Here is a 25,391-nt window from a genome sequence, read left to right as displayed (position 1 = left end):
TTTGTTTTCTGTACTTTGGAGGCAGTTAGATGTTTCACTGATCACCAGAGTTGAAACAAGCTGAACATATGAGAGGCTTGGTTTTGACGCTTCTCAAAGACAGGATTTTGTTATGTTCTCGCAGTGGACACTGGCATAATATATCTGAGATACTAATAATTTTTCTGTAGAGGATTTGATTTTACTCCTGTTTTTTTGGCTGACATAAAACAAAAGAACAAACAAATTGCTGAGCTTCACAGGGAACAATTTTGAGAAAAGGCACAAAGAAACAGTGCTTGTGGATTTCAATGGGGTGGTGGTGGTGGTTCTCTTGGAAATTTCTATTATAAAAGACTGTTCTCTTAGCCCTGGTCTACACTAGGACTTTAGGTCGAATTTAGCAGCGTTAAATCGATGTAAACCTGCACCCGTCCACACGATGAAGCCCTTTATTTCAACTTAAAGGGCTCTTAAAATCGATTTCCTTACTCCACCCCTGACAAGTGGATTAGCGCTTAAATCGGCCTTGCCGGCTCGAATTTGGGGTACTGTGGACACAATTCGACGGTACTGGGCTCCGGGAGCTATCCCAGAGTGCTGCATTGTGACCGCTCTGGACAGCACTCTCAACTCAGATGCACTGGCCCGGTAGATAGGAAAAGAACTGCAAACTTTTGAATCTCATTTCCTGTTTGGCCAGAGTGGCAAGCTGCAGGTGACCATGCAGAGCTCATCTGCAGAGGTGACCATGATGGAGTCCCAGAATCGCAAAAGAGCTCCAGCATGGACCAAAGGGGAGGTATGGGATCTGATCGCTGTATGGGGAGAGGAATCCGTGCTATCAGAACTCCGTTCCAGTTTTCGAAATGCCAAAACCTTTGTCAAAATCTCCCAGGGCATGAAGGACAGAGGCCATAACAGGGACCCGAAGCAGTGCCGCGTGAAACTTAAGGAGCTGAGGCAAGCCTACCAGAAAACCAGAGAGGCGAACGGCCGCTCCGGGTCAGAGCCCCAAACATGCCGCTTCTATGATGAGCTGCATGCCATTTTAGGGGGTTCAGCCACCACTACCCCAGCCGTGTTGTTTGACTCCTTCAATGGAGATGGAGGCAACACAGAAGCAGGTTTTGGGGACGAAGAAGATGATGATGAGGAGGAGGTTGTAGATAGCTCACAGCAAGCAAGCGGAGAAAGCGGTTTTCCCGACAGACAGGAACTGTTTCTCACCCTGGACCTGGAGCCAGTACCCCCTGAACCCACCCAAGGCTGCCTCCTGGACCCGGCAGGCGGAGAAGGGACCTCCGGTGAGTGTACCTTTTAAAACACTATACATGGTTTAAAAGCAAGCATGTGAAAGGATTACTTTGCCCTGGCGTTTGCGGCTCTCCTGGATGTACTCCCAAAGCCTTTGCAAAAGGTTTCTGGGGAGGGCAGCCTTATTGCGTCCTTCATGGTAGGACACTTTACCACTCCAGGCCAGTAACACATACTCGGGAATAATTGTACAACAACACATTGCAGTGTATGTTTGCTGGCGTTCAAACAGCATCCGTTCTTTATCTCTCTCTGTTATCCTCAGGAGAGTGAGATATAATTCATGGTCACCTGGTTGAAAGAGAGTGCTTTTCTTCAGGGGACACTCAGAGGAGCCCGTTCCTGCTGGGCGTTTTGCCTGTGGCTAAACAGAAATGTTCCCTGCTGTTAGCCACGGTGAGGGGGGAGGGTTGAGGGGGTAGCCACTCGGTGGGGGGAGGCAAAATGCGACCTTGTAACGAAAGCACATGTGCTATGTATGTAATGTTAACAGCAAGGTTTACCCTGAAAGAGTGTAGCCACTGTTTTATAAAATGTCTTTTTAAATACCACTGTCCCTTTTTTTTATCCACCAGCTGCATGTGTTTCAATGATCAAAGGATCTTCTCCCTCCCAGAGGCTAGTGAAGATTAGAAAGAAAAAAAAAACGCACTCGAGATGAAATGTTCTCCGAGCTCATGCTGTCCTCCCACACTGACAGAGCACAGACGGATGCGTGGAGGCAAATAATGTCAGAGTGCAGGAAAGCACAAAATGACCAGAAGGAGAGGTGGCGGGCTGAAGAGAGTAAGTGGCGGGCTGAAGACAGGGCTGAAGCTCAAATGTGGCGGCAGCGTGATGAGAGGAGGCAGGATTCAATGCTGAGGCTGCTGGAGGACCAAACCAGTATGCTCCGGTGTATGGTTGAGCTGCAGCAAAGGCAGCTGGAGCACAGACTGCCACTACAGCCCCTGTGTAACGAGCCGCCCTCCTCCCCAAGTTCCATAGCCTCCACACCCAGATGCCCAAGAACGCGGTGGGGGGGCCACCGGCCAACCAGCCACTCCGCCACAGAGGATTGCCCAAAAAACAGAAGGCTGGCATTCAATAAATTTTAAAGTTGTAAACTTTTAAAGTGCTGTGTGGCATTTTCCTTTCCTCCTCCACCACCTCTCCAGGGCTACCTTGGTAGTCATCCCCCTATTTGTGTGATGAATGAATAAAGAATGCATGAATGTGAAGCAACAATGACTTTATTGCCTCTGCAAGCGGTGATCGAAGGGAGGAGGGGAGGGTGGTTAGCTTACAGGGAAGTAGAGTGAACCAAGGGGCGGGGGGTTTCATCAAGGAGAAACAAAGAGAACTTTCACACCGTAGCCTGGCCAGTCATGAAACTCGTTTTCAAAGCTTCTCTGATGCGTACCGCGCCCTCCTGTGCTCGTCTAACCGCCCTGGTGTCTGGCTGCGCATAACCAGCAGCCAGGCGATTTGCCTCAACCTCCCACCCCGCCATAAACGTCTCCCCCTTACTCTCACAGATATTGTGGAGCATACAGCAAGCAGTAATAACAGTGGGAATATTGGTTTCACTGAGGTCTAAGCGAGTCAGTAAACTGCGCCAGCACGCCTTTAAACGTCCAAATGCACATTCTACCACCATTCTGCACTTGCTCAGCCTGTAGTTGAACAGCTCCTGACTACTGTCCAGGGTGCCTGTGTACGGCTTCATGAGCCCGGGCATTAAGGGGTAGGCTGGGTCCCCAAGGATACATATAGGCATTTCAACATCCCCAACAGTTATTTTCTGGTCTGGGAATAAAGTCCCTTCCTGCAGCTTTTGAAACAGAACAGAGTTCCTGAAGATGCGAGCGTCATGTACCTTTCCCGGCCATCCCATGTTGATGTTGGTGAAACGTCCCTTGTGATCCACCAGAGCTTGCAGCACTATTGAAAAGTAGCCCTTGCGGTTTATGTACTCGGCGGCTTGGTGCTCTAGTGCCAAGATAGGGATATGGGTTCCGTCTATGGCCCCACCACAGTTAGGGATTCCCATTGCAGCAAAGCCATCCACTATGACCTGCACATTTCCCAGGGTCACTACCCTTGATATCAGCAGATCTTTGATTGCGTGGGCTACTTGCATCACAGCAGCCCCCACAGTAGATTTGCCCATTCCAAATTGATTCCCAACTGACCGGTAGCTGTCTGGCGTTGCAGGCTTCCACAGGGCTATTGCCACTCACTTCTCAACTGTAAGGGCTGCTCTCATCTTGGTATTCATGCGCTTCAGGGCAGGGGAAAGCAAGTCACAAAGTTCCATGAAAGTGCCCTTACGCATGCGAAAGTTTCGCAGCCACTGGGAATCGTCCCAGACCCGCAACACTATGCGGTCCCACCACTCTGTGCTTGTTTACCGAGCCCAGAATCGGCGTTCCACAGCATGAACCTGCCCCATTAGCACCATGATGCATGCATTGGCAGGGCCCATGCTTTCAGAGAAATCTGTGTCCATGTCCTGATCACTCACATGACCGCGCTGACGTCGCCTCCTCACCCGGTATCGCTTTGCCAGGTTCTGGTGCTGCATATACTGCTGGATAATGCATGTGGTGTTTAATGTGCTCCTAATTGCCAAAGTGAGCTGAGCAGCCTCCATGCTTGCCTTGGTATGGCGTCCGCACAGAAAAAAGGCACTGAACGATTGTCTGCCGTTGCTCTGACGGAGGGAGGGGTGACTGACGACATGGCTTACAGGGTTGGCTTCAGGGAGCTAAAATCAAGAAAGGGGGTGGCTTTACATCAAGGAGTATTTCAGGCAGGACTTCACGGAGGGTTCCAATAAGAAATGGTTCACCTAAGTTATTGTTCTTATTGGAACAAGGAGGTTAGTCTGGCCTCTGATTGTTACATGGCTAGATTTACCTCGCTGCACCTTCTTTGTGAGTGACTACAGTGTGACCTAGAGGAATGAGTCCCCTAGACAGGGGAGGGGGGGATGCAAATGAGTACAAAACAAATCTGGTCTATTTCTTGTTTTGATCCACTCCATCTATCTTTTACATCTTTGGCTGGCAGCAGACGGTGCAGAAGGACTGCATGCCATCCACATCTCATGGCTGCTCGGCAGAAGCTGGTACAATACGACTGCTAGCCATCTTCATCTCTTGCCTGCCCGGCAGAAGATGGTACAGTACGAGTGCTAGCAATCTGTATCGCCTGCCTGCTCACCATAAAACGGTTCAATAGGACTGACTGCAGGACTAAAGAGAATGACCTGGTCAAGTCACTCCAAATTTAGTCCCTGTGCCCATGTCTGCCCAGGCACTCCCAGCCGACGTGGCCAGGAGCACCTCGGACACGACGATGACGGCTACCAGTCGTATTGCACCGTCTGCTACCACAAGGCAATGGGTTGCTGCTACTGTGTAGCAATGCCGTACCGTGTCTGCCAGCACCCAGGAGACATATGGTGACGGTTACCTGAGCGGGCTCCATGCTTGCCGTGGTATGGCGTCTGCACAGGTAACTCCGGAAAAAAGGCGCGAAACGATTGTCTGCCTTTGCTTTCACGGAGGGAGGCCTGACGATATGTACCCAGAACCACCCGCAACAATGTTTTAGCCCCATCAGGCATTGGGATCTCAACCCAGAATTCCAATGGGCAGCAGAAACTGCGGGAACTGTGGGATAGCTACCCACAGTGCAACGCTCCGGAAGTCGACTCTAGCCTCGGTACTGTGGAAGCACTCCGCCGAGTTAATGCACTTAGAGCATTTTCTGTGGGGATACACACGCTCGAATATATAAAACTGATTTCTAAAAAACCGACTTCTATAAATTCGACCTGATTTCATAGTGTAGACATACCCTTAGTCTCTACAGTGAGCATTATAAAGTAAATTACTAGGGGAAAGTATTTAATCCAGCAAATAATTGTTTTTAATATGTTCTAATCGTTTGTCAAAATTTTAATTTAAAATTACAGCCCTGAACTAAAAAGATGAACGTAAAAATCAAAGAGAATATGTGATTTACTACTACTTTACAGAATATTTGTCGTGTTCAGGGAAAATAGTGTGAAGTTGTAAGAAAACAGTTAGACTTCTGCATGTACATGTATTTTGAAATAACAGGGCATCAGTACTTTGACAAGTGATGGTGATTCTGCTAAAATGTTAGTCCAAGCTAACTGATATTCCAGCCATATTTCACCATGAATAATCCATTACACTCCTCCTGCATCTTCACTTTTATTTTGCCTATTCATTTTTATTTATAACATGTAGCGTGATAATTTGTTTCCTCTTGTGTTCTTACTCTTGGTAAGAAGAGAGGAAAATTAAAGTATCTTTTACATTAATTTTGTTTATAACTGAATGACCTGTCTGTATCAGTAATGCTAGTTTATTTGTATCTGTGCAGAAGGTCTGGAGAAGCCTTATCCTTTTCAGCACAAGTGAACTTGTGACCTGCTCAGAGTTATTATTAATTTTTGCTCTTTAATAAGACCTTTCCTTCTAAATTCCTGATAATCCTATCCCAAGGCTCTCAAGTCGGACTCCTTCCAATATTCTGACTTCAAAGGAACCTTTTTGGTTTATCTGGGGATGAGTGGTTCTGGTACCAGCTACTATGTGAGACTTTTTTCCCCCCAAAGATATTAGATTTCCAGATCAAGAATGTAGTCTGTCCACTAAGTGTGTGTGTGTGTATAGATAGAGATATATATTAAATTACACAGAAACTGTGTTAAAAGAATGTTAAAGTTGCAGAGACTAGCACTCAAAAGGTAAAAAATGCCAGAATTAAAATTCCTCATGCAACTGCAGTTTGGCCCCCTTGTGCATTTGCTTGGTGATGCAGTATTTAATTACATGATTATGTACTATTTTTTTCCATAGGCCCCCTACCTCATTCAGTGCACAAGTTGGATGAAGCTCACTGAATAAACAGCCACTCAGTATTTTGTATTGTTCCCATAGTTCAGTGTCGTAGACCTTATTTGCTGCACATTATTTAAACCCTGCTCTGAAGACAGAATTAATAATTTCCTCGTGTACTTTTCTGTAATATCTTCATAAAGACTGACTAATTTATTTTCACAAAACCCCTGTGAGGGGATTTTGCAGATGGGCAGCAGAGGCATAGAGATTAAGGCCAAAATTGTCAAAAGTGTCCGCTAACTTTGGGTACCTGATTTTAGATAGTTAGGACCTAACATTTTGTGAGTACTTACCATTTTATAGCACTCTATATGTTCAAAGTACAGCCTCCCAGTGATTTCAATTGCCGCAGTGAGCATCCAGCCCCATGGTCTCAAGTTGGGCACCCATAAAATGAGGAAGACAGACTACCTCTGAAAAGTTTAAGTGACTTGCCCAGGATCACACAGGCATTGTGGCAGAGGCAGGGATAGAATCTATTTCTCCAGAGAAACTTTCAACTGCCTTAACTATGAGACCATCTTTTCTCATCCTGCAGTCCCTTGCCTCATTTACTGCACACCTTCTAACTTCTGCAGTGAATGTCGCCAGAGTCCTAAGTTGCACAACCCTGATTCCTCCTCAGAGCAGGCTCATTCTGTGTGATGTTATGACACGAATATATTGTGGCTAGTAAGGTGCATGCATGAGCCAGCTTTGTGTATCTGTAATTTTGTTTGACTTCTGTCATTTGAAATTCAGACACCATTTCCTCTCTCAAAGGATGAGTTCTTTGAAGTACATAGACCCCCTACTGTGAAATCACATGACCTGCCACTTCCCCTTCCCAATTCCTTCTTCCATCCTTTGGTCCCTCTCCTCAGACACAGTTGAGACTGGTGTCATAAACAAATGGAGGAGTCTTGAGTTGTATGATCTACCACACCAACCAGTAACCTTCAGTACCTGACCCTGTAAACAAAAGAATTCCATTTCCAGCAGATACACTATTCTAATAATGTTTTCTACAGGAGGGATCTACTGCGTTTAAATATATATAGATAGATATAAATAAATTCCATTATGTTGCAGAAACATGGTTGGTGAGGTAATATTTTTTTTATTGGACCAGTTTATGTTGGTGGAAGAGACAAACTTTTAAGCTACACAGATTTCTTCTTCAGGTACTCCAATTATCACAACTAAATATAGGGTGGAACAGATGGTTTAGAATAAGTGGCTAATTTATATTCTAAGAGACCATTCAAAGTGAAGTGGCCCGTTAACACCTCTCCAGTCATATGAGAAAAAAAGGGAGGCTAGTGGGTTACAGATCATTGTAATAAACCATAAATGTGTATCTTTCTTAAGACCATGATTTTTAGTGTCTTTTGAAGGTGTTGTGCAGGTTTCCTTTGAGAGTGAAGACTGATGGGTCAGATATGGAGTGGTATGCAGTGTTGGTCTTAGGATTTTAGAGAGACAAGGTGGGTGAAGTAATATCTTTTAGAAGACGAGCTCAGTCTAAATCCAGAAGTTAGTCCAATAAAAGACACTAACTCCCCCACCTTGTCTCTCTAGATATGGAGTGATTGTTCAGTCACGAGTGGTATGGTGTTTTTGTCTTGTATCATTTTTCTGTGTGAGTTCACTCACGAGCATAGTGATTATCTGGTTTCACCCATGTTGATGGTGCATTTAGTGCAGTGAATGAGATACACCACATTGATAGGCAAGTGTAAGACCCACGGATCTTGAAAGATGTGTTGTGGGGGGGGAGGCATTGGTCATTGTAGCAGTGGAGATATGTCTGCAGGTTTTGCATCTGTGTCTGGTGCAGCTTTGACTTGGTGGGTCTTGGTGTGTGTGGAGCTTGCTTCTGGTGATGTTTGCTGAGGCTGAGGGTGTTTGAAAGCCAGAAAAGAGGGGTCAGGAAAGACTTCTTTCAGGATGTGGTCCCCATTGAGTATGGTTTGTAATTGTTTAATGATACCCCCAGATGTGTTCCAGGATGGGGTGGTAGGTAGCAACTAGGGGTGTGTGGTTGGGCGTTTTCTTTTCTATATTGAACCGGGTTCTCTCAGGATATTTGGGTGGCTTGTTCCTTGATGCTATGTGCTTCTCTGTGGAGGGTCCTTGTGTGATGAAGACAGTTTTAAGCGTGTTACGGTGTGTATCCTGGGCCTCTCAGTACTCATCCGCAAAGAATCAGAAGAAGAGCTCTGAGTAAGCTTCAAAGTTTGTGTCGCACCAGTGAAGTTGGTCCAATAAAAGATACAAATTCACCCACCTTGTCTCTCTAATACCCTGAAACCAACACTACATATAAGAAAATATATTTTCATTTTCCAGAATGAGAGAAATGCAAAAGTGAACATACAGTATAAATAATAAAAAAAAGTATTGTGTAATTTAATATTTAAATTATTAAAACAAAGTATTTTTAAAATCTAAGGTACTGATTGTAATATCTAAGCAAATTTGTTCTTAAACTATCTGATTTTTAACCTCTTTAAGAAATAGAGAATGTTAATTGCTTGTCTTAATACAAAAGCTTTTAATTGTTTACAGTTAAAAATGCAAGCCATAATCAAGATTAGAATTAATATCCAAACAGATCAAGTAGTGCAATTTCTTATTTACAAAACAATATATACATTCTGTGTACTGTTTTCACTATATTCCCCTTGTTCTAAAAAGTGCACAAATGTTTTCTTTAATTTTTGGTATATTAAAACACTGCTCCTTCTCCTGCCCCCCGCCCACCCCTGTGTGTGTGTGCGTGTGTGTGTGTACACACAAGCTAGATCCGGAAGCCATTACAGCAAACATGAAATCTCACAGTATATTTTTACATGTTCTATTTTAAGAGCTTAACTGCATTTTGTAGTCATATTAGCTATAAAGACTGTTTTCAAGGGAAGCAATACTAGGTGGTTGAGGGTGAGCAGGAACTCAAAGGGAAAGGGACAGCAGATGTTGGAGGGAAAAGAGGAAGGGCATGTGTGTGTAATTTTTTTAAACCACATATTTAAAGCGTAATGAATATGTTGTGGATTTTTTGTACTGCCAGGCCTGCAATCTGAGTCTGGGATCTTGGGACTTGAAATCTAGTTTGATATTTTTCTGGTTTGTACGCCACTATTATAAAGGTTCTGCTGTCAGGGTCCATGTCTCGCGCGCGCACACAGAAAAATGGAGATGACCAGTGCATGCAGCAGTTTCAGTTTGATTTCCAGAGAGCTATTCTTATTCGTCCACATTGGCTTTAGCTTTGCCGCTGTTGCTGTTGTTTGCACAGTTCTTGTCAGAATTATGGCAGAACTTACGGAAAAGTTCCCTTACAGCACAACTTGAGCGGAAAATACAAGTAGTAGAGATGAGGTACTTTCATAAAATTCTGGGTATCTTCTACTTCGATCACGTCACTAATGAAGAGGTCCGCAACTTTGTCACCCAATGCACTGGGTCATATGAAGACCTCCTGACGACCTTGAAAAATCACAAGCTGAAGTGGTACGGCCATGTAACAAGATCATCTGGCCTATCCAAGATCATCCTTCAAGAGACAGTACAGGGGAAGAGAAGAAGAGGTACACAGAAGAAAAGATGGATTGACAACCTAAGAGTGGACAGGAATGGACTTTGCGGAGACTCCAGCACTGACACACAATCGTCAGGATTGGAGACGATTGATTGCTTATCAGTGATGGTGCCCCAGTCACCAATGCAGTTATGGGAGTGGGGATGATGATTATAAAGGTTCTCTGAAGAAATTCTTTTCTCTGGTAAATATGTTCAAACCCACTATCTTGGGCAAACCTAACAATAGTCCCTTTTTGTAAAATAACCACGTTTAAGAACATGTCAAAGTCATGAAACAGTTTTCATTCTGTGTGTCATTTTGGGCATTGTTGATTTAATTATTTTAAATTTGCATAACTTTTTCACTTAAATTGTGTGCTGGTGCCCCTTGAATGAAATCCTGACCCCGTGGAAGCCAATGGGAATTTTGACATAGATTTCAGTTTAACCAGGATTTCAAACCTGGACTTTTTTTCTGCAAGTTATCTGAACTAACAGCAAATGTTGCATTTCTAGAGTCTCCATTACATGGATATTCTTTTTGAAAGAGATATTGTATTTGCAGTTAAAAGTGACTACTCTTCATTTTACACAGTAACAATGAATATACATTCAGTTAATGCTGAACATGTTAGATGCTATGTTTTTGTATTTTACAGTGGGTTTCTGTTGCCTACAGTGAATTAGTATGGTGGAAGAAGTGCAGGGGGAAAAAAACTTTTAATTTCAACAACAAATCTAAAGATCCTCTGTTTAACATTTCTTTAAAATTGCTACTTAATATCATTAGTTTTTCTCCATGATCCTCAAACTTCTGCAGTGAGAAACCTCATAGGCAAGCTGTGTTCCAGCTAGAAGTGTACTCTGTGATTACCAGTTGATTATCCATTAATTGTATTGTTCAGTCACATTGTTAAATGCCTTTATTTTGTCCATCCTTAAATGATGAGCCTTGATGAAGAGTCAGTGTCATCCTAATTAAACCACACCGTTTACCTAATTTAAGACTGGACAGAAGGAGACCTGTAGTGGCAGATTGATTAGTGGAGGATTATCTGTGCCGATAGTATTTGAGTTCAGGTACACTGTGTGTGCACTTTACTGTTCTCTATTTTGCTTAAGCTTAGTTTTTGTATACATTAGGGTATGTCCAAATATTGTACATATATTTATGCAGTCTTGTTATATATTTATATAAATCATCTCTTTGGTTATGATCGTTCTTGTATAAATTAAATATTTTAGATTAATCTGTGTGGTAAGACCAGCTTTTGAAGTGAGACTAATAACGGTCATTATTAATTATTTGTGTAACAGTAGGTGGGTGTCTAGTTTGGGGGGTTTTTGTGTAATTTTTGTCCTTGTAATTTAACTAAGGGAGACCAGTGTCTGAAACCTTGGCATATTTATGTGACAATACAGTAGAACCAAGTTATTACCTTTTGATCTATTGTCTGCTCTCTTCACTTACCTTATCTATGGTTTCTCCAAATTGGAATTAATCAATGTGTATAGTTCAAACATAAAATGTAATCCCTTTTTCATTTTGTGTAAGCAAAATGATAGTGCACAGTTCATTGTAAGAGGTATAAAGGTTCATCAAGCAACAGCAAAGTTACAAACATGAATAAACAGGTCTAATGTTCATAAGCAGTTTTTTTTTAATTCTAGAAGTTCATCTTTTATCTGTAAATTTCATTTTCATTGTAGATGGAAAGAATTCTTCTGTTGTAGGTAGCTATGTCTGGCAAAAAGGTTTTTGTCCTAAAGTATGTCCAGTTAAGATTTTTACTTATTCCTTCTTCACATTTGTGTAGTCTCTTCAATATTAGGTGTATGCTTGTGATCAGATTTTCTAAAGTGATTGTACAGTCTCTTCTTAAATGTTTTATCTAATAAAAGATTTATAACAGGGTCTAAACTACTTTTGGCAGCTGCAAGACAAGTAAGAAAGTTTTTTGCTTCCACTAAATAGTTCATCATCTGGCAGTCTTCACTAAGAAGCAGTGCATAAAAAACTGGCCTAAAAATATGATATGGAAGAAAGCAGACAGTGAATATAAGCAGGATGACAAAAATGTTTCTTTTGACTGTATTGTAAATTAGATGTTTCTTTCCAATGCAAGTATTTTTCTGTATTTTACTCAGGTGATTGACAAGGGAATAGTATAAGAATAATACTGTTATAAAAAATAAAAAAAACCATGCAGTAGCAATAAGAACTGTGGTCTTTGAAGTGCGTTCGCCATATTCCGCCTTCCAGTGGTAACATCTGTCAACTTGTTCATGATCAGGCTGTACATGAAAGTCATACACTATAACTGGTACAGTTATGCTCAGTACAATGATCCATATACTGATGCACAAGTATTTAGCAAATTTTGGCTGCCGAAACTTTTCAAGTAGACATTTATAGAAGAAGTTTTCATTAACTGATGGAGAATATTGTGTGTGTTCATTATTTTTCATCAGTGTTGCATACTGACTTACAGCAGTCCAACATAAAATTGTAATGCTGACATACATACTAGATTGCATAACCAGAGTTCCAAAGTAGTTTACTATTTTACATAGCACAGAATCATACTCCCACTGATAGCCATCTGCAAAGTAGGCAGCGAGAAAAGGCATCATAATAGATACAAATAAATTTGCAATAACAAGATTTGTCAGGTAGATGTTCTGTGTTCGTTTTGTAGATATGTGCTTTGAAAATATCCACCCAGAGAGAATATTTCCAAAACCACCTGTAGTAAATAGGAAAGAATAGATGATTGGCAGAGCTACTGTAGAAGCCAATGATGGTTGAAGAAGACATGTTGAATTTTTCATTAATTCCAGTTTTTCTTGAAACAATGCTCCCTGAGCTGAAAAACAATTGCAGGAGTTATTTTTTTCTGTAATCTGTATTTAATGGCTGTCATATTTACTAATCTCATAATTTTGCTAACAATTTCTTTTCCTTCCCTCAGGCTCTTGAATATTTATACCCAGCAGTTAGCCTCCTGGAAGTTATCATCTTGACACAGCAAGATAGTGGAATTGCAGTTTCTTTTTGAGTTGACATTACATTTTTATATGGATCCAGGGATACTACAAAAGTAGTATAACATTAACTATCCAAGGTCTTAGATCATAAATCCTGAGTCCAATAACATAGCACGTAGAGACTCAGAAAACCTGGATTTTCATCCAAATTCTGACAGTAATTCATGATTGTGGACTAGTACTTCAATCTCTCCATACCTCAATGTCCTGAATTATAACATGACAATAGTGTACTTCTAGAGCATTTTAATATTGTCAAATGAAAGATGCTAAATACATGTAAAGTAGTATTTTGATTGCGGAAATGCAGAGTAGCACTCCCTTGTCTCCACGCAAATAAGTACTGGAGATGTACTATGACACTAAAATGCTGGCCACATAGATTTAGTTTGCGGTGAAAGAAAAAACTTCCAGTATTCTTCACCCCTCTGTTCTGAGCCTTGGTCATGGCAGCTATAGCTATCACGTTCGGTCTGGTCTGATTATAAAATAATTTCAAACTTGATCAGATTTTTCAGCAATCATTCCACAAGTTTAAATTTTGGCCAGTTTAATTTAGTTTTTATTTTGTGTTTACCAGCTGTAAATAAGGAATCTAATGCTTATGAGCAGTGTTAAAGTACTCAACAGTGACAGCATGGCTTTCTGCCATTTAAACTGTTTCAGCTTGCTAGTGTGGAGTGAAGCTGAAAGAGTTGGAGATAGCGATATTCTCCTTCATGCATATCTTACTTGTTAATGAACTAGATCCCTAATGAGATTTTATTTAACTTATAAATTCATGGAAAAACTTTATACACATTCCAAAGTTATAAAATAAAATATTTGTATTTTAAAACTGTTATAAAAAAAGAGTTATTAGCCACAGTGTGGAGAAGATTTTGTATAAACATGCAAAGCTACAAAAGGAAGATACAGAAAGCTAGATATACAATGTCAGAAAAACAAAAAGTTTCAAAAGGCTTGTTTAAAAATGATGCCGTGCAAAACCCCTTACAGCCCCGGTAACTCTCAAATGAAACTAACTCTTATGTAACTGTTCCCATTTAGCATCTTGTTAATAATATCTGGATTTTTAAAGAAACTGAGCTAAATTCTGGTGTTCAAGTAAAGTAAATCCAGAGTAACTATTGAAGTCATTAACCCACAGTCTAATTCTGATTTTTTTTGTATGTACAGATGAAAAAAATAAGGAATTAACAATTAAACTTACCTATGAAAACTGTAAGCACCTTCCACCTCAAAGACCAGATGTTTCTGTTTGAAGCATTTCCTTTTCAGTCTAACCCACTGTCTGAAAACTGCTTTCTGCTTATGCTTACTTTTGTGGAGGGAAGGGGATGTTTCTTAAAATCAGAAAAAAGGATCTGTGTGCATTTCTTACTCATCAGTTCTCAGAATTTATTGTACAGGTCTTCTATAGTTGAGGTTAAGACCAGCTTTCTGTTTAAAGCTTGACACTAAGTGCTTTAAAATACCCATAGTTACTTGGATTGCCTTGAAATTAGGTGAGCCTCTGGGGGAAAGGAGTAGAGTTAGTAATGCATATCTGGGATCATTTGACCAAAGGATTCCTGAGATAGTCCTTCTCTCTCACCGTCCAGTAGGGAGCTGAGAACAGGCATGTTGGGAGCATGCACCAAGAACAAGACTGGGGTGAGCAGTTGAGAAACGGTCATGCTTGATTCATATTGCAACTTTTCTTAAGGCTGACCTATTCTATCCATATATTTTTTCCCCCAGACTTGAGGATCAAACTAGGGTTTTGATCCTGACACAAAGATCTCCCTCACTTGAGGGTTATGCTCAGAGAATGCATGGCAAGCACTGCTCCTTTGGGTGGTTCAGTACATTTGCCAAAGCGTTTAGTTGTCATTTTAGGCTCATACCTAATAATCACAGGGTAAACTGATAACTCTGAATGTGCATGGACAGGGGAGCCAAGAGGATTTGTAGCCTCAGAAAGTTCACTGAAGCTGGATAATGCAAGGGGATAAGCAATAAGCTTTTGATCCTGACCCGTTTCCCCCACACACACACACCATAGCTAGTGTCAAGTCCTACCTAGGACAGAAATCTGGAAAATGTTTGAAAGTATGTTACTAAAATCTGCCTCTGCAAGGCATGGGGGTTAATTTTGGGGGAATGTAATCAATGTTTTGAAGGAGGGAGATTAGACATCCAAATGCTTGCTGAGAAGGGGAGTATGGGGGAGAGGTTTGGAGGTTGCAGCAAGGGGAGGGGATAAATGAGGATGGGTGGGAGGAAAGAAGGGCTGGTTTAAGGGGGTGGGACTAGGTGGAATGGGAGGCCAGGGATACTTGAAAGGAGGAGATGAGGTGAGTGGAAGGCGGGCCTGTCAACCCAACATTCTCGCCTGTATGTATATGCCAATATCTAGAGAGCTGCCTCTCTTGGGGGGGTTCTGAACCCCTCTCCCTACCTTCATGTGTGTTGGGATCGGGGGGGGGGGCTCTGCCCCTCAATGGTAGTCTGCCCACAATAAGGTGAACTAGGTTTGAGGTGGGGGGCTTGCTCTTCTGGGGAGGTCTAAGCCCTTCTCCCTACCCCTCATGTGAGCTAGGATCTGGGGAAGCCCTGCCCCTCTGAGTTGGGGGAGCTGAGAACAGGTGTTCTGGGAGCATGTACCAAAAAGCATACTGCAGAGACTGGGGTAAGCAGATGAAAATGAGCATGCCTGCCGCATACCACAGGCTCTCTAGCACTGAGGAGGGGGATCAGAACACCCACTGACATGAATGGAGCAGTTCACTTGTCTCAGAGCCATTGTTTCAGGCTGTGTCCATCTCCATGAGTTGTGTTCTTTCATCTGAGGCCATCTCGTCAAGGTGAATGAGCCACTTAATACCTATCTGAGCCTCTTTTGCTACTAATGGTCGTGTAGAGCCCCTTCCCTCTATCATTCCAAAAATGTCCCCATTTCAGCATTATCCTGTGCTGGGGATTTAGATATAGGAAAGCAGTTGCTGATTAATTTCATACAATAGTATAACAGAGCCCTTTCTACTTAAAGGATGACTCTTCTAAGTCCTCTAAAATCCAGATGCTTACATGGATACAAACCTGATCCGAATTTGGGGTCATATGAGCAAGGGGTTCCTGAGATACAACCCTCTGGGGGTAAAAAACAGATTTCATAAAGTTCAGATTCTAGCAATTTTGAAGTTTGAAACCCACCTTGAACAGAAATCTGGGAATGAACTGTAAATATTTGGAGGAAATCTGCCTTGGTTAAGAGTTTTTTGTTCTTTTCTTTGGAGAAATGTAATCTGGGTATAGCAGATAATTCAGAAAGTACTCAAGCTAATTTTGAAAAACAAATTACACATATGAATGTGTGCTCGGAGGCAATGGGTGACTAGGGCTACAAGAGTAGATGGGAATAGATTTGAGAATTTGGATATGCATTAAGGGATGGATGTCTGAGGAGGAAGATAAGTGGCAATGGGTAGTGGGGGAAGGAAGAGAGATGGGAGCTCAAGTGAGAGGGTAGGGAGTGGAGGGGAAAGAATAGGATGGACTGGACTATGGGAGAGGTGGCAGAGGAAGTTGGGAGTTTAGGGATGGGGGGGGTCTATGAATCCTAAATTCTCCCCTTACATAGGTGTGGTGGGCTCTTGGGGAATGCTACCACTATGTAGGGATCTGAGCCCTCCTCCCTGCCCCCTGTGGCTATGTCTACAGAGTAATTCAACACCCATTGCTCGTCCAGGTCTGCTGACTGAGGCTCATGGGGCTTGGGCTATGGGGTTCTAAAATTGGGGTGTAGACATTCAGGCTTGGGCTGCAGACCAGACTCTGGAACACTCTCTTTTCACAGAGTCCAGAGCTCTGGCTGCAGTCCAAGCCCAAACATCTACACTGCAGTTTTACAGCCCCACAGTCTGAGCCTCACGAGCCCGAGTCAGATGACCTGGGCCAGCAGCAGGTGTTGAATTGCTGTGTAGATATATCCTGTGTGTCCTGGGATCTGGGGGGATCCTTCCACTCTGAGTGCCAAAAGCGAAATCCCGCCAGCTGCATGGAAACTTTTTAAAGACACCATAATAGAGGCTCAACTTAAATGTACACCCAAAATTAAAAAACATTGTAAGAGAACCAAAAAGTGCCACCGTGGCTAAGCAACAAAGTAAAAGAAGCAATGCGAGGTATAAAGTCATCCTTTATAAAGTGCAAGTTAAATCCTAGTGAGGAGAATAGAAAGGAGTATAAATTCTGGCAAGTGACGTGTAAAAATATAAGTAGGAAGACCAAAAACGAATGTGAAGAACAAGCTAGCCAAAGACTCAAAAAGTAATAGCAAAAAAATTTGTAAGTATATCAGAAGCAGGAAGCCTTGCTAAACAACCAGTGGGGCCACTGGACGATCGAGGTGCTAAAGAAGCACTCAAGGACGATAAGGCCATTGTGGAGAAACTAAATTAATTCTTTGCATCGGTCTTCATGGCTGAGGATGTGAAGGAGATTGCCAAACCTGAGTCATTTTAGGTGACAAATCTGAGGAACCGTTTCAGATTGAGGTCATTAAAGGAGGTTTTGGAACAAACTGATGAATTAAACAGTAATAAGTCACCAGGACCAGATGGTATTAACCCAAGAGTTCTGAAGGAACTCAAATGTGAAATTGCAGAACTACTAACTGTAGTTTGTAACCTATCATTTAAATCAGCTTCTCTACCAAATGACTGGAGGATAGCTAATGTGATGCCAATTTTTAAAAAGGCTCCAGAGGTGAACCCAGCAATTTGAGGCCAGCAAGTCTGACTTGGTACCAGGGAAACTGGTTGAAACTATAGTAAAGAACAGAATCGTCAGACACATAGACGAACATAATTTGTTGGGAAGGAGTCAGCATGGTTTTTGTAAAGGGAAATCATGCCTCACCAATCTACTAGAATTCTTTGAGGGGGGGTCCAGTGGATGTAGCGTACTTAGATTTTCAGGAAACCTTTGACAATGTCCCTCGTCAAAAGCTCTTAAGCAAAGTAAGATGTCACGGGATAAGAAGAAAGGTCCTTTCGTGGACTGGTAACTGGTTAATAAATAGGAAATAAAGGGTAGGAATAAATGGTCAGTTTTCAGAATGGAGAGAGGTAAATACTGGTGTCCCCCAGGGGTCTGTACTGGGACCAGTCCTATTCAATGTATTCATAAATAATCTGGAAAAGAGGTAAACCGTGAGGTGGCAAATTTTTCAGATGATACAAAACTGCTCATAGTTAAGTCCAAGACAGACTACAGGTGAGTTGCATCATACGCTCATTTAACTGATGCGAATTCAACTATACACGCTCGGCAAAAAAAAAGAAAAATAACAAGATACCTGTAAATAGTGCAAGTGATTCCGCCCACCATTCCACTCAATGAGCGTATGCCCCGAAGTGAGCGTGAGATGAGAGAAGTGAATCTGCTGTTCCCTCAGTTGGTCTCAGTTCCCGCATGCCTCTCATAGTGGGAGCATCTCACCACACTGAGTGTGATTCTAGTGTTTAAAGATATGTATTTTTTGTACAACATGGCCCTTAAATGCAAGCCAACTACTTCATCTGGTGCTCAGCTGAAGAAACAGTGATTTCTTCACAGTGAAGGGTTTCTTCAGGTATGTTAGCAACAAGAAGAAAGTCAAGGAAAGTGTGGGCCCCTTACTGAATGAGGGAGGCAACCTAGTATCAGAGGATGTGGAAAAAGCTAATGTACTCAATGCTTTTTTTGCCTTTGTCTTCACGAACAAGGTCAGCTCCCAGACTACTGCACTGGGCAGCACAGCATGGGGAGGAGGTGACCAGCCCTCTGTGGAGAAAGAAGTGGTTCGGGACTATTTAGAAAAGCTGGACGAGCACAAGTCCCTGGGGCTGGATGCGCTGCATCCGAGAGTGCTAAAGGAGTTGGCGGATGTGATTGCAGAGCCATTGGCCATTATCTTTGAAAACTCATGGCGATCCGGGGAAGTCCTGGACGACTGGAAAAAGGCTAATGTAGTGCCAATCTTTAAAAAAGGGAAGGAGGAGGATCCTGGGAATTACAGGCCAGTCAGCCTCACTTCAGTCCCTGGAAAAATCATGGAGCAGGTCCTCAAGGAATCAATTCTGAAGCACTTAGAGGAGAGGAAAGTGATCAGGAACAGTCAGCATGGATTCACCAAGGGCAAGTCATGCCTGACTAATCTAATTGCCTTCTATGACGAGATAACTGGCTCTGTGGATGAGGGGAAAGCAGTGGACGTGTTGTTCCTTGACTTTAGCAAAGCTTTTGACACGGTCTCCCACAGTATTCTTGCCAGCAAGTTAAAGAAGTATGGGCTGGATGAATGGACTATAAGGTGGATAGAAAGTTGGCTAGATTGTCGGGCTCAACGGGTAGTAATCAATGGCTCCATGTCTAGTTGGCAGCTGGTATCAAGTGGAGTGCCCCAGGGGTCAGTCCTGGGGCCGGTTTTGTTCAATATCTTCATAAATGATCTGGAGGATGGTGTGGATTGCACCCTCAGCAAGTTTGCAGATGACACTAAACTGGGAGGAGAGGTAGATACGGTGGCGGGTAGGGATAGGATACAGAGGGACCTAGACAAATTAGAGGATTGGGCCAAAAGAAATCTGATGAGGTTCAACAAGGACAAATGCAGAGTCCTGCACTTAGGACGGAAGAATCCCATGCACCGCTACAGACTAGGGACCGAATGGCTTGGCAGCAGTTCTGCAGAAAAGGACCTAGGGGTTACAGTGGATGAGAAGCTGGATATGAGTCAACAGTGTGCCCTTGTTGCCAAGAAGGCCAATGGCATTTTGGGATGTGTACGTAGGGGCATTGCTAGCAGATCGAGGGACGTGATCGTTCCCCTCTATTCGAGATTGGTGAGGCCTCATCTGGAGTACTGTGTCCAGTTTTGGGCCCCACACTACAAGAAGAATGTGGAAAAATTGGAAAGAGTCCAGCGGAGGGCAACAAAAATGATTAGGGGACTGGAACACATGACTTATGAGGAGAGGCTGAGGGAACTGAGATTGTTTAGTGTGCAGAAGAGAAGAATGAGGGGGGATTTGATAGCTGCTTTCAGCTACCTGAAAGGGTGTTCCAGAGAGGATGGTTCTAGTCTGATCTCAGTGGTAGCAGATGACAGAACAAGGAGTAATGGTCTCAAGTTGCAGTGGGGGAGGTTTAGGTTGGATTTTAGGAAAAACTTTTTCACTAGGAGGGTGGTGAAGCACTGGAATGGGTTACCTAGTGAGGTGGTGGAATCTCCTTCCCTAGATATTTTTAAGGTCAGGCTTGACAAAGCCCTGGCTGGGATGATTTAATTGGGGATTGGTCCTGCTTTGAGCAGGGGGTTGGACTAGATGACCTCCTGAGGTCCCTTCCAACCCTGATATTCTATGATCTGTTCCAACGCTGGAGGAAAAACTGGCCATGTTGGACTTATTGAGAGACGGTATGTCGGTCTCCAAGTGGCGCGTAAATATGGCTGCAACAAATCTAGCATCCGTGCCATCAAGATTCGAGAGAGAGAAATTCGTCAAGCCGTGGCATCAAGTGCTCCAATAACTGCTAAGCTAAGGTGATGAGCCAGGTGTGTGATAAGACTTTGGTGAAGATTGAAAAGGCATTAAACTTATGGCTGGAAGACATGAACCGTAAACATGTGCCTATCGATGGCAACATGTTGCCAGAAAAGGCTCTTAGCTTTTACATGCTGTTCAAACCTCCCGCTGGAGAGGGACAGCCTTCTGATGAGAAGGAATTCAAAGCCAGCCAAGATTGGCTTAACAGTTTTAGGAACCGCTTCAACTTCAAAAACGTGCCGACTACTGGCAAAGCTGCATCTGCCAATGAAGAGGCAGCAAAAGCCTACCCTGAACAATTAAAGAAAATCATAGGAGAAAAGGGCCATCTTCTGAAACAAGGTTTTTAATGCTGATGAGACTGGGCTCTTCTGGAAAAAAAAATTCACAACTGCACTTACATTTCAAAATCAGAAAGACAAGCCCCTGGCTTCAAAGCAGCTAAAGACTGTGTGACTGTTGTGTTTTGTGGCAATGTGGCTAGGCATTTAATAAAGCCGGGCTTGCTCTGCAGAGCTGAAAATCCCCGTGACCTAAAAGGCAAGAACAAAAATCTCCTGCCTGTGTTCTGGCAATCAAATAAAAAGGCTTGGGTGATGGCAGCATTATTTCTGGATTGGTTCCACAAGTGTTTCATTCTGGAGGTCAAGCGGTACCTCAAAGAGAAAGGACTTGACTTTAAAGTGTTGCTGATCGTAGACAATGCTCCTCACCACCCTGCGGCACTCCGGTGTGCGCATAACGACGTTGAAGTCGTCTTTCTCCCCCCGCCCAATACCACCTCCAACCTCTCGACCAAGGCATGATTCGCTGTTTCAAGGCCACATACACGAGGCTTATGTTCTCACAACTACGTAGTGCTATGGATGCTGATCCCAATCTTAAGGTGATGGAGTGTTGGAAGTCCTTCAACATTGCCGATTGCATCACTTATATTAAATAGGCAATGGATGCAGTCAAGCCTGAAACAATCAATGCATGTTGGCGAAACCTATGGAAAGAATGTGTGAATGATTTCAAGAGTTTCCTGACCATTGACAAAGAAGTGAAACGCATTGTTCAGGTGGCCAGGCAAGTGGGTGGTGATGGCTTCGTCGACATCCTTGAGGAAGAAATTGAAGAATTAATTGACAGCAATAGAGAAACATTGACTAACGAAAAGTTAGAGTAACTGATAAGATCGTCTACAGAAGAAGAAGAGGACGATGAACAGGAAGAGTCAGCAAGTTCGAATCTTCCTCAATTTGCTGAAGTGTTCCAAGCAGAGAAACACTTGAATTATTTAATTTCTGAATATGATCCGTCTATGGAACGAAGCCTCAAAATCACACGTAGTCTTGTGGACGATTTGAGACTGTATCAAGAAATGTTTGAGCAGCTCAGGAGACAACAGCGACAGTTGCCGATCACCATGTTTTTCACGGAAAAACAACCAGCAGCAGATGAGCCTACACAATCAACTTCTTGAGCTGAACCAGAGCCAACCACTTCGTCTACGACTCGTTCTCCATCATCCAAACTCTCCATCACCTCCGTCTCCTGGATCAACGTCAAGCCCTGACGACCCCCTGTAATTAAAAATACAGTACTGTACTGTAAAATATTTTGCATATGTACTCTTTATTATATACTGTACATTGCTGTATACATTATACATGTATACATATTACTGTACAGGGGGTGTATACACAACCATGTACAGTATACTGTATTTATGGGTGATTTAAGGGATTTTCAATGGTAATTTTGACTCTACGCGATTTTCGCCTTACGTGCTGACTTTAGAACCTAACCCCTGCATAAGATGCAACTCCACTGTATAGCTCTTAGCAAAAGGATCTCACAAAACTGGTTGACTGGGCAACAAAATGGCAGATGAAATTCAATGCTGATAAATGCAAAGTAATGCACTCTGGAAAACATAATCCCAACTATACAAATCAAATGAGGGGGTCTAAATTAGCTGTTACCACTCAAGAAAGAGATCTTGGAGTCATTGTGGATAGTTCTCTGAAAACATGCACTCAGTGTGCAGCAGCAGTCAAAAAAGCAAGCAATGTTGGGAATCATTAGGAAAGAGATATATAATAAGACAGAAAATATCATATTGCTTCTCTATAAAACCATGGTACCCCCACATTTTGAATACTGCATACAGATGTAGTTGCCCCGTCTCAAAAAAGATATATAAGAATTGGAAAAGGTTCAGAAAAGAGCAACAAAGATTATTAGGGGTATGGAACAGCTTCCGTATGAGGAGAGATTAATAAAATTCGGACTTTTCAGTTTGAAAAAGAGACGACTAAGGGGGGAATATGATAGAGGTCTATAATATCATAACTGGTGTGGAAAAAGTAAAGAAGAAAGTGTTTTTTTACTCCTTCTCATACCCAATAGGTTAGGCCCATGCAATGTGTTGGAAATTGAGTGGCATCTGGTGGCCTTATAGTCATTCCTCCCACTGATCAAAGCACAGGTTCTTACAGACAGGGCCATGACTGTTTTCTGCATCAGCTAGTAGGGACTTGCTCTGTCTCAACTTCTTTGCGAAGAGATAATAGATCTACTGAACGGGTGTCTGTTGCACCACTTCTTCTAAATAATCCTCTGCCGAAGAATTGAAAACAGTCTTATCACTTATCAAAAACCACAGCAGAAGCCCAAATAGTTCCTTAAAACAGGGGTAGTCAATTATTTTTTGTTAAGGTTCAAATTTCTTGGGTGAGGTCCCGACTCCAGAGAAACGTTTTTCACACTGCAAGTGCTCCTGTTCAATAAACTCATACAATGCTGTGCATTAATAATATACCCCTTTGCTTATATTTCTAGTGCATTAAATGAAAAATAAAATCAAACCACTGTATAACCTAAAAATAACTTCCAAGAAAGGTGTAATAAATTACATCTGAGACTTTGAGAAAGTACATAGACAAAATGTCAAGTAGATGCAAATATTAGCATTAAAACACTTTCAGACACTTTCAATTTACGAAGAGTATTGGCTTTGGTTTTGTCAAATAAAATTATCGTAGGCATATATATATAGATATGAATAATTACTGTGAAATACTTGTTAAAACTAGATCACTACTGAAAATGTAATTTTGTATGGCAATACAAATTATAGATAAAATATAGATGAATAATATAGAATCATAATAGTCACCATCAGTGGGAAAAGAGACAGGTCCTCTGCCGGAGAAGGGCCTTGATGTTTGGAGTGAGTTAAGGCAAGATTGAAGCAATTGTACAGATGACTATCAGGCAAAACGGCGCAATTATGCAATTTTATGTTGTTTGTTGTTGAGAATGCTGACTCTCGCACATATGTCGAGCCAAACATAGTCAAGATGTTAAATGCCACCTTCCTCAAGTGTGGTTACTTGGAGTCCAGCATAAGAGTTGTCCAGAAAGTTTTTCAGATGTAGTTTGTGTGATGCACCTTAAGCACTTCATTCACTTGTAAATCAGTACGTTCCTGCTGTAGTTTTGCTTTTTCAGCATCTGGAAAGGATACTTTTGCTTGATTGCACCAAGTGCCATTTGTTTGGACCACGAATGGGTTCTTAACAAATAGGATGATGTCTTTAACGCTTCTAATTCTTGGAATCTTTCCTGGAAGTTTTGAAAAAGCCTGTCCAGAGAGTACACCATCTGATTCACATCTGCAGTGTCCCAGCAACTTAGCAGTATCAGGAAATGCAGCATCTCCCCAGTTTCCAAATCACTTTTGAAGAGACTCCGTTTTTTTGAAATGCAGTGACATGTGGTAGAGATCCACTATGTTTTTATTTCACCCCTGTAGCTTTAAGTTGAAATAATTTAAGTGGCCTGTCAAATCAACAAGGAAGGCCAGGATGTTCATGCTTGTGGCATCCCTCAAAAATTTGTGTAGCTCTGCTGCCTTTTTCCCTGGACTTTTATGTAGCTATTCTTCCACATGAACTCCAGTTTGCCACAGCCTTCTTAGTACTTGCCCTCTGTTCAGCCAATGGACGTCATTATGAACCAACAGCTCATTGTAATCGGCAGATACTTCAGAAAGTAAGCTTTTGAGCTGTGTTGCAGCGCTGACTTGGACTGAAGGAAGTTGACAAGTTTTATCACCATTGACATAACATTAGCTTACTCATGCTAAGCTTTGCACAGAGTGTGGTTTGGTGGATTACAGTGATAGAAAATCAAATTGGGATGCAGTACCAATCATGGTAGGTGCGCTATCTGTTGTAATTGACCCAATCTGAGTCCTGTCTAAACCTTCATTAGAAAAAAAGTTTGAACAGAATTAAACAAATCCTCACCTGTCATGGGATTGTTATGTGGTGTAAGGGACAACAAATCCTCCATAAATTTCTCTCTGTCAAAAAAAAGTCTGAAGGTGTCAACATCTTTCTTCTCCGCAAAAAGGGTTTCAGCCGTAGTAGTCATACGCTGCTTAATAATGTCCACATCTATAAAAGGTTTCCTGTTATGCTATTTCCCGCACACACCTCAGTGAAGCTTCAGTTGCATTTTCCTGAGTGCAAGTAGCTTTTGAAATATTTGTGCTCTGAAAATATTCATCTTTTAATTAAGTGATCTTGTCTGATCTTAAATGGGAGCCCGGTGGAATAATTGCAGTTAAAATCCATATGCTTTGTTTCATAGTGCCAGTTGATGTTCCCACGTTTAAATACAGTACCATTAAACATCAAACGCACCAGAGGTAGGACTACAGCTTTCAACAGTGTAAATGAGCCTATGAACGTACTCTTGGCTTTCTATTGGCAGAAAGTGATGATAGCGCAAATTAAGCAAATAAGGAATTAAGGAATCCATCATTAATTCACAGTATTGGAAATCGCATTGTGAGAGAATGAGAGGGAGCAGTGGAGTTGAGTATTCTTTAAAACTTTCAGAATCAAAAACCAAGAATCAGCATTTCCTGATCCGACCTTCTAATGTGTAGTACCAGTACCAATGTGTAGTGCTACTCGCACAGATA

The 25,391-nt window shown here is 42.2% G+C and overlaps 2 protein-coding genes across 9 annotated transcripts in view; one reads left to right on the top strand and one right to left on the bottom strand.

Annotated features, from left to right (window-relative positions):
• CASK (calcium/calmodulin dependent serine protein kinase) overlaps nucleotides 1–25,391 on the top strand; it is a 425,447-nt gene that overhangs the window by 214,900 nt on the left and 185,156 nt on the right. The gene's annotated exons all lie outside the window — the stretch shown is intronic.
• GPR82 (G protein-coupled receptor 82) lies at nucleotides 11,586–12,614 on the bottom strand. The gene has a single exon (XM_077807228.1). The coding sequence runs from the start codon at nucleotides 12,612–12,614 to the stop codon at nucleotides 11,586–11,588; it is 1,029 nt and encodes a 342-aa protein (XP_077663354.1).

The sequence above is a fragment of the Eretmochelys imbricata genome, chromosome 1, assembly GCF_965152235.1.
Source record: "Eretmochelys imbricata isolate rEreImb1 chromosome 1, rEreImb1.hap1, whole genome shotgun sequence".
Taxonomy (NCBI): Eukaryota; Metazoa; Chordata; order Testudines; family Cheloniidae; genus Eretmochelys; species Eretmochelys imbricata.
The sequence above is the reverse complement of the archived record's forward strand: the minus strand, read 5'-3'. Positions and strand labels throughout refer to the sequence as shown.

Coding starts and splice junctions, on each gene's coding strand:
- GPR82 (XM_077807228.1), bottom strand. CDS start 12,614: ATGAAAAATTCAACATGTCTTCTTCAACCATCATTGGCTTCTACAGTA.